The sequence below is a fragment of the Vombatus ursinus genome, unplaced genomic scaffold, assembly GCF_900497805.2.
Source record: "Vombatus ursinus unplaced genomic scaffold, bare-nosed wombat genome assembly UNPS02014942.1, whole genome shotgun sequence".
NCBI lineage: Eukaryota > Metazoa > Chordata > Mammalia > Diprotodontia > Vombatidae > Vombatus > Vombatus ursinus.
In genome coordinates, this window is record NW_020954720.1 from 17,172,122 (window position 1) to 17,181,834 (window position 9,713).

Below are 9,713 nucleotides of genomic sequence, written 5' to 3' on the forward strand. Positions count from 1 at the left end.
CAGCTATAGAGTCTGTGAATGGTAAGAAGGTCTCACACACTGGGCTAAAATAAAGAATTCTCCCTTAATTTGCTCACATTATAGGGTGTGTGTGTTAAGACTTTTCCTCCTCATCTCAGAATTCTATCAGGAAGCTTTTAGTGGTCCCTTTTCTGCTTAAATATTGCTTCTCTGGTAATTTCAAGGCAGTACTAGCATATGAATTATCTAATGTCTTCAAAAGATGACTTAGTTTTGCAAAAGAACAGGTTTATTTTAATGTATAGAAGAAATTCCTTTCCCAGTGCATGCTTATACAATCAGACAATAAATACTCTATGCCTTATCATAGTGTACAAAAAAAGAATAAGAGGAAAAGTTTGAGATTTCTTATTCAACATTACCTGAGGAAAGGAGTAGTGGTGTCTTGTTCTGACTACTTGTGTATATATGAGAATATACTCTTTGCTTTCAAAAATTGTTTAACTATTTCTAACACTTAGTCTTTGTTTTTAAAAATGTGTCCCTGCCATTGCTACCTTGTTTCCCTTTAATATTTTAAATCTAAAATGTCTTATTTGAGGTAAGTTACAGCATGCAGAACAATGGTTTGGATTTTTTTTTCCCTCATTCTTGCTGTATTTTCCAAGTAGGTTAAAAGACCTGAAAATAAATATTCAGGCCGATACTTAATTATTAAAATGAAAGGTCCATTTATGTTTCTGAGAAGTTGAAATATCAATTAAATAATAGTTCCCATTGTGACCCTCTTTCCCTGAATACTTTTAAAGTTGTTTTAAAAATGGGTGATTTATTACAGTGAATTGTTACAACATTACTTTTTGGACCTTAAGTGAATTCATAGTGCTTGTTGAGAATATCTGCCTAGCACAGTAGGTAACAACTGTTATGTAACGTTTGTGGTTTGTGGGTGCAAAAGATTAGAAAAAATACTTTTAGGGTCAGAACTGGAGGGGGGGAAGCTAATCCTTTCCTCAGTGAAATCTCGTACAAACCTTTGCGAAAATAAGAAAGGTGCGCACAAGTAAATGGAAGCAGAGACTAAGCTGGAGTCAGACAAATATGAATTATAGATGAGGCGACATGTATTAAATATAAAGTTGAAACTAGCAAAAAGGGCAAGAGGAAAGAGATTTTTCTACACCCAAAGAAAGCTGGCTAGGACGCTCTTCGGAATCCCTGAAGGCAAGTTAGATGCACAATGTGACTACAGTACCATTTCCTGCAGCAGATTCTCTTTCTGAGGTCGAGGTTCTAAGACTTGCATTTGCAGTGGAAACCAGACGGAGATAGAGTCAGGCTAAGTCCCCGCTACCGCCAGCTGCCTCTTGCTCCCGGGGATGGGAGACTTCTCAATGAAAAACAAGACACACGTTGACTAGATTAGGTTTTTGCTACCTTTTCCCTCTCTTATTCTTCCAGGCGGTTCCCGGGAGCCCCGTGGATAGTACCGCAACTGACTAAGGCAGTAGTAGTAGGTCATATGTCTCGAGATTCAAAACCTCAATTGCCCCGGATTTCTCCTACTCATCTCGAACCTCCTCCCATCCCAGTCTACATGCGTGCCTGCAAACACCTTAAGTCCCCAGACTGTCATCTTGACAAATGTATGTGCTTTGCATATCTTCACTCATGTTGCATGTTCTCCCCCACACCCACACCCCCTCCCCTTAAAGACAAAGAATTCTTGCGAATTTCTCCTGCCCCAGGCTCCTCCATCCCCTTCCAAGTCGGTGGGGGTGACCTGGCACGCTTGCCCCTCCATTTAAGACGAGCAAGTGCAAAATAGGCCCAGGCAGACATGCCCCCTTTACTCTAATCCTTTCCAAGAAGCTGCTCCCCCGTAGCCCGTTGAACTATGGGGCGTGGGACTGGGGGTTCCTCCGGAACACGTCCCTGAGTCGGAGTAGCGCGTACTCCCAGCGCCCGGCTCCCTACGCTACCCCTCTCACTCTCAGCATTATCCAAAAATGGTGCTGCTGCTGCTGCCGCTGCCGCCGCCGCCACCGCCGCCGCCTCCGCCGCCACCGCCGCCAGCCACCGCCTGCAGCCCTCCCCAGCCTTCCCAGCCTACAGGCCATTAGCCATTCTGTACACTACGGACTCAGCATCTACCCCTCCACTCTTCCCCAACCCTCACTTAAGACTTCACTGACCTAGGTCCCTGCCTGCTAGGCTGGGGCAAAAGCTTCTGACTTGCTACTCAAATCTGCGGAGCATGCCCAGTGCTTTCCCCTAGAAGCCTTGGTTAGTTTTTTTTTTTTTTCCCCTCCTTTCTCAGTGCGTATGTTCCATCTTTCCGGGTTTTAGCGGCTGCCAATAGGGAGAAATTGGGAGGGGGGAGGCAAAGAGACAAGTCACAGTCCTTATTCAGCGGCCCCCTCCCTCTCTGCCTAGCTGCGGCCGCCCGCACTGCAAGGCACAGGCCAATCAGGTGCAAAAGAGGTGGGGCCTCGCGTTGCTCACACCCTCCCTCTGGGCTTATTGAGAGTTATATCAAGAAATTCAGTTCAGAGTGAGAGAGAGAGAGAGACAGAGAGAGAGTCAGAGAGAGGTGAGAAAGAGACTGAAAGGAGGGAAAGAAAAGGAAAGAGAGAGAAAAGACGCAAGAAGAGAGGTAAAGCTTTAGCATCCTTTTAGTACAAAAACCTTTAATGCAATAGGATTTTCCTTTTGGGCAACTGCCACCCCAAAGAGGAAAGAGAGAATCACCGTCGTTCCAACTCTGACGTTTTCAACTAGAAGTTACAGACTTAAGCCAGTGTTAATACACGGATGGTAATGGTATGCAGTCCACCGTAGAAAATATCCTTGGGCTGAAGAAGTGCAACTGGATGTTGTGTGTGTGTTCAATACAAGAAGCTCCTATATCCTGTGGGTAACAGAGGCAAAATGTGGAGAGAATGACTGACGATAAATCTGTGAATTTGTTCTCCGGAGTTGCTAATTTGCCAGCCCGAAGCAACACATTTCTCAAGAAGGAAACGTTTTGCTGCTTGTGAATTCTCCCCAAACTGGTGCTACCAGATGCATTGTGTCGGAACAAATCATTGCGAACTGCAGCATGTCGAGAAAGGTAGAGAGAGATAACTAACGTAAGTGTAAAGTTTCACATGCACGATTTTAAAATTTGCTTTTAAATGTGTGTATGTATCCGTGTCTTCAGTGTAGAACAGGAATGTTTGAGATTCTGGAAATGGTTGTGAGAGAGCTCACCTACTCGGCTTTATCTGCATCCGTACCTGCATCACTCTGCTGGAACTAATCACGGGCATCAGCTACCGTGCAGCTTAATGCAGATAAGATTAGTGCTTAGGAACTGACCAGTTCTACTAAAGTATCTAGCTGCCGGGAGGCTTGCACCCATTTAATTTGCAGTTAGGCGAGCATCTAAGCGAAAGGCTTTTTACCTGCATTATTAGTCTGCAGTATTTGTGTGGCAGCTGTTAGTAATATCCGAGGAGAGACAAATGGTAAAAAACTATAGCTTTTTTTTTTCCTTTTCTTTTTTTTCCCCTTAATCCTCATTAGAAAGATTTTGCGCCTTTTCATGGGTATGATATCTGCGGTTAACTTGAATCTGTATTCTTCCCCTCCCCCTCCGGAAGCATTTCTTTATATTATTGCATTTTTAAATAAAAGTTTTAATATGTTTATTTAAATTGATGAAAACAAGACAGACAGCTCCTTAGAAGAAACTGCAAGTCTTAGTGTTACCCTTTTAGGCAGAAGGACTATGAAGTAGCCAGTGACTACGGCTCTGGCTGCCGCTGCTGCAGCATGTCCGGATTCTTATTTCCCAGTAAGATAGCAATAGAGAAGGTATATGAAGGACTGGAGTTGGGGGGCGGTGGTGGTGGTAAGAGACTCTTTTTAGAAGAAAGATGACTCAGTGTGCATAGAAGAGAATCTATTGCTTGTGACATCTGACAGTGCAATTAGAACCCCGGATAAGTACTTAAGGTTTTCACTTGTACCTAAAAGACTGGGGAGGCGTTAAGAAAGGGGGAGGGGAAGGAGAAGGGATGCTCAGTTATGAATTGCACAGTGTGCTGGGGAAGGATGAGGGTAGTACATGTAGAAACTGTGGCTAACCTCCATTCAGAAGTAGCTAATTTCATTTTCTCTTTGCAAATGCAACAAGCAGAGATATTTGTGCTTTCTTCCATAGAGTTAACTTGCAAACAGTGGCAGAAAAGAAATGGTCTGTTTATAGCTGTGCAATGAAAAATGTGTTGTGATATCTTGTGATGTGTTTTTATTTACTGAAAAATAATATTGTCTCTATGATTATGTTGACAGTTGCCGTTTCCAAATAAGAAATGAGATGTAATGCATCCGACAGTCCATGTACGCCTTCTCTTGCAAATTGTGTACCATTCCTCAGTGGGAGCCTTTAAATCCTAAAATCCAGGAAAAGAAAATAAATACATTATCATGGACCTGAGGGATTTTTACCTGTTGGCCGCTCTGATTGCCTGTTTAAGGCTGGATTCTGCTATAGCCCAAGAACTTATTTACACTATAAGAGAGGAGCTGCCTGAAAATGTACCCATAGGAAATATACCAAAGGACTTGAACATTTCTCACATCAATGCTGCCACAGGGACCAGTGCCAGCCTCGTCTACAGACTGGTTTCTAAAGCTGGGGATGCCCCTTTGGTCAAAGTGTCCAGTAGCACTGGGGAAATCTTTACCACCTCTAATAGAATAGACAGAGAAAAACTCTGTGCTGGAGCCTCATATGCTGAAGAGAATGAATGTTTCTTTGAACTTGAAGTGGTGATTCTCCCCAATGATTTCTTTAGACTGATCAAAATAAAAATAATTGTAAAGGATACCAATGACAATGCACCGATGTTCCCATCTCCTGTCATCAATATCTCCATTCCAGAAAACACTTTGATCAACAGCCGATTTCCAATCCCATCAGCCACAGATCCTGACACAGGTGTCAATGGTGTGCAGCACTATGAGTTGTTAAATGGGCAGAGTGTATTTGGGTTGGATATTGTGGAAACTCCAGAGGGAGAGAAGTGGCCCCAATTGATTGTACAGCAAAACTTGGATAGAGAGCAGAAAGATACCTATGTGATGAAAATCAAAGTGGAAGATGGAGGTACCCCTCAGAAATCCAGCACAGCCATACTGCAAGTCACAGTAAGTGATGTTAATGACAACAGGCCAGTGTTTAAAGAGGGTCAGGTGGAGGTTCATATTCCAGAAAATGCCCCCGTAGGTACTTCTGTCATTCAGCTTCATGCAACCGATGCAGATATAGGAAGCAATGCAGAAATCCGATATATTTTTGGTGCCCAAGTTGCTCCTGCAACCAAAAGACTCTTTGCTTTAAATAATACTACAGGGCTGATTACAGTTCAGAGGTCCTTAGACCGAGAGGAGACAGCCATTCACAAAGTGACAGTGCTGGCTAGTGATGGTAGCTCCACTCCTGCCCGGGCCACAGTTACTATTAATGTCACTGATGTAAATGATAACCCTCCTAACATAGACCTCAGGTACATCATAAGTCCCATCAATGGTACGGTGTACTTATCCGAGAAAGATCCTGTCAATACAAAGATTGCCCTAATTACAGTTTCAGATAAGGACACTGACGTGAATGGCAAAGTGATCTGTTTCATTGAAAGAGAGGTCCCATTTCACTTGAAGGCAGTTTACGACAACCAGTATTTGTTAGAGACCTCTTCCTTGTTGGACTATGAGGGCACCAAAGAATTCAGCTTTAAAATTGTTGCCTCTGATTCTGGGAAGCCCAGTTTGAACCAGACTGCCCTGGTAAGAGTTAAGCTGGAGGATGAAAATGACAACCCTCCAATTTTCAGCCAGCCTGTAATTGAGCTGTCAGTTTCTGAAAACAACCGACGGGGGCTATACTTAACAACTATTAGTGCCACAGACGAAGACAGTGGGAAAAATGCAGACATTGTTTATCAGCTTGGACCGAATGCTTCCTTCTTTGATCTGGACCGAAAGACAGGGGTCTTGACGGCCTCCAGAGTTTTTGACCGGGAAGAGCAAGAAAGGTTCATTTTTACTGTAACTGCTAGGGACAATGGGACCCCTCCCCTGCAGAGTCAAGCTGCTGTGATAGTTACTGTGCTGGACGAGAATGATAATAGTCCTAAGTTTACTCATAATCACTTTCAGTTCTTTGTGTCTGAGAACTTACCAAAGTATAGTACGGTTGGGGTGATCACTGTGACAGATGCAGATGCTGGAGAGAATAAAGCTGTGACCCTTTCTATCCTGAACGACAATGAGAATTTTGTCTTGGATCCTTACTCTGGGGTTATAAAGTCAAATGTCTCCTTTGACCGAGAACAGCAGAGCTCCTATACCTTTGATGTCAAGGCCATTGATGGAGGGCAGCCACCCCGTTCCTCTACTGCCAAGGTTACCATCAATGTCATGGATGTCAATGACAATAGCCCTGTTGTCATCTACCCACCTTCTAATACTTCTTTCAAGTTGGTGCCACTTTCAGCCATCCCGGGCTCAGTGGTAGCAGAAGTGTTTGCTGTGGATATTGACACTGGAATGAATGCTGAACTTAAATATACAATAGTCAGTGGGAACAACAAAGGCTTATTCCGTATTGATCCAGTGACAGGCAACATTACTTTGGAAGAAAAACCAGCTCCTACTGATGTGGGGCTGCACCGTTTAGTGGTCAACATAAGTGACCTGGGGTATCCTAAGTCTTTGCATACCCTGGTGCTTGTTTTTTTGTATGTCAATGACACTGCAGGAAATGCTTCTCATATCTATGACTTGATTCGGAGGACTATGGAGACCCCCTTGGACAGGAACATAGGGGACAGTAGTCAACCCTATCAAAATGAAGACTATCTCACGATCATGATTGCCATTGTGGCAGGGGCCATGGTGGTCATAGTGGTGATCTTTGTCACCGTCCTGGTTCGCTGTCGCCATGCATCTAGGTTCAAAGCGGCTCAGAGGAGCAAGCAAGGTGCTGAGTGGATGTCTCCTAATCAGGAGAACAAGCAGAACAAGAAAAAGAAAAGGAAGAAAAGGAAGTCACCTAAGAGTTCCCTTTTGAACTTTGTTACCATCGAGGAGTCCAAACCTGATGATGCAGTCCATGAACCTATCAACGGGACCATAAGCCTGCCAGCAGAGCTGGAGGAGCAAAGTATAGGAAGATTTGACTGGGGCCCAGCACCACCAACAACCTTCAAGCCCAACAGTCCTGACCTCGCCAAGCATTACAAATCTGCCTCTCCACAATCTGCTTTTCATCTCAAACCAGACACTCCAGTATCAGTGAAAAAGCACCACGTGATTCAGGAACTTCCTCTGGACAACACCTTTGTTGGGGGTTGTGACACCCTTTCGAAACGATCTTCCACTAGTTCAGACCACTTCAGTGCCTCAGAGTGCAGCTCCCAAGGAGGTTTCAAGACAAAGGGCCCTTTACACACCAGACAGGTAAACGAGCACTTTTACTGGTCTATAAGTACTGCGTACAAGTGCCCAGTCAACCAGTATTAAAGTGCTAATGTGTCTTTTGTTTCAGTCTAATTTTAGCTTAGTTACATTAAAAAGAGAAAAAAAACTTGACCCCTTTTTTTTTTCTTTAAACAAATTCTTCTGGGGGCTCAGTCAAGAATTTGTAGAACGGCTTTGAAATATCTGAGGCCTGAAAATTATATTTTTAACTTCCCTGGTTCCCCCAAATGTTGAAAGATGAAAGGAGGAAATTGTTCAAAATTGTCCCAAGATAAGTGTTTGCTGAAGAAGAAAGACTGTCCTGAAATGCCAAATTCTGCTTGCAGAGTTCCCAATTTGACTGCTTCAAGATTTTTTTCATGTTACTTTTCAGATCTAAAAAGTCACCTTCAGATTTCAGGTTGTAAGTGATGTTTGAAGGTCTGGCTAGTTTGCAGTGTGCTGAAACTATGGTTGTGAAAGGGGTTAATTTTTTTTTCCTTCACCAAGATAGCAGAATATTAAATGTACATCAGCTGTCAAGCACATGATTGTTGGTAGGATATAACTAAGCCATATAGGAAGTCTTCTTCTGTTTTGATCGCAAATTATTTTCTTGTAATATGGTAAAGTGGGTATTAAATAGTTGGATTTTGCAGATTTTCAACAATGGCCAAAGTACACTAAAAAAAAAAAGTAATGCATTCAATCTATTATAACTGATTTATGCAGGAAAAAACAGCCCATTGTAAATATTTTCTCATCTTAGTAATGCCTAAGTGATCTGTCATAACTCATTTTAAATTGTGAAATGTGCCATATGAAGAGGAATTAAGAGGCTGAGGAACTCATATTTCAACCAAATCCAGCATTAGATTTTCTTAGGTCTAATAATTCCTTGTTAATAAAGATTTAAATGCAGCGCTGTCTAATTTATTTCACTGGTGCTTGTCTATTGCCACTAAATTAGAATGTCAATAATAGCCTGTAGATGGCACTAGGGTACCGTGTCGCGTGTGCTGGCCAGGTGCCAATTCTGCAGTAGATAGAAGATGGGGGAGGGAAGGATCAAGCTGGTACTACAGCCAAAGAAACCTTTTATTTAATGATAGCTGCACTGGAGCGACCAGCATTTAAGTTCTCAGGTTTGCTCCTTAGTGCTTAGCTTATACTGCATCAACTTTGTAGGTTTTTATAATCAAGTTCATATTACTCTTGGTATTGTGCCCTTGTGAATGGTGGTCTGCCTTCATTTGTTAGAAGTATCCAAAATAGACAACTCAGATCAACTCAGTCAGGCAGGACACTAGCAAGCTTGAATGTTAGCACAAAGGGTGTGATGCTTAGCAAATGAAGGTGGTCCTTTTTACCCTTGAGTTAGCCCTAATCTAAGCAGAATGTGACCCACCAAGCAGTTTTTGGCTTTGGAAAGACTTAGAGGTGTTACACCAACAATGAGCCCCTTGAAATAAATTAGATAAATACTGAACATTAGGTATACTGAAGTTTATATAAAACCCAGTTTACCAATATGGTCTATTTTAAAGAATATTTTAAAACTATAAAATCTCAAGAACATAACCATAGGAGGGGCTTAGCTATTAAACTACCAGATAAGTTTGTGTCTAAACAAAAATGTTGACTTAAAACAAACAAATAAAAAACAAACTTCACTGAAGAGAGTACAGGAAGTAGTGTAGTTATGGCAGCCAAGGCTAGGATAGCAAGAAATGTTCTTCCCATATTAAGCTTGCTAGGCCTTTCTGAAAGTGATACTTTTGATATCTGAACTGCTAAAGTTTGGTGAAGCCTACTAATTAAAAAAAAGTTTCCACAAAAAAAAAAAGTTATGAGACTGAACTTTCATTAAATAGTACTTTGTAATGAAATGAAAGAAAAGCTCTTTATTTCGTTACAAATTGTTTATTTCTAATGTGAGACTATGTTTTGGTACAACACCTTCACGATATCCAATGGAACTTTATCACTTTTCATGTAAAATAACAATATGGATTTTTTTTTTTATCCTTAAAGTTATTCGATTTTTACAGTAAGGAATACTATGGTAGATAGATGGTCTGCGAAATCTCATATATATATATATGTATGTGTATATATATGTGTGTGTATATATACACACACATGTGTGTATATACACACATATATGTGTATATATAAATATATACACATATATGTGTATATATAAATATATACACATATATGTGTGTATATATAAATAT

At 41.7% G+C, this 9,713-nt stretch overlaps 1 protein-coding gene across 3 annotated transcripts in view; it reads left to right on the forward strand.

Annotated features, from left to right (window-relative positions):
- The first annotated feature begins 2,588 nt into the window (after positions 1-2,588).
- Positions 2,589-9,713, forward strand: part of PCDH9 (protocadherin 9) — a 1,052,177-nt gene continuing 1,045,052 nt past the window's right edge. For all 3 annotated transcript variants that reach the window (XM_027844589.1, XM_027844590.1, XM_027844591.1), the window contains exons 1-2: positions 2,589-3,095; positions 4,303-7,473. In XM_027844589.1, coding sequence (XP_027700390.1) covers positions 4,438-7,473 — 3,036 coding nt within the window. In that variant the 5' untranslated portion in view covers positions 2,589-3,095; positions 4,303-4,437. The remainder of the gene's footprint in view (positions 3,096-4,302; positions 7,474-9,713) is intronic.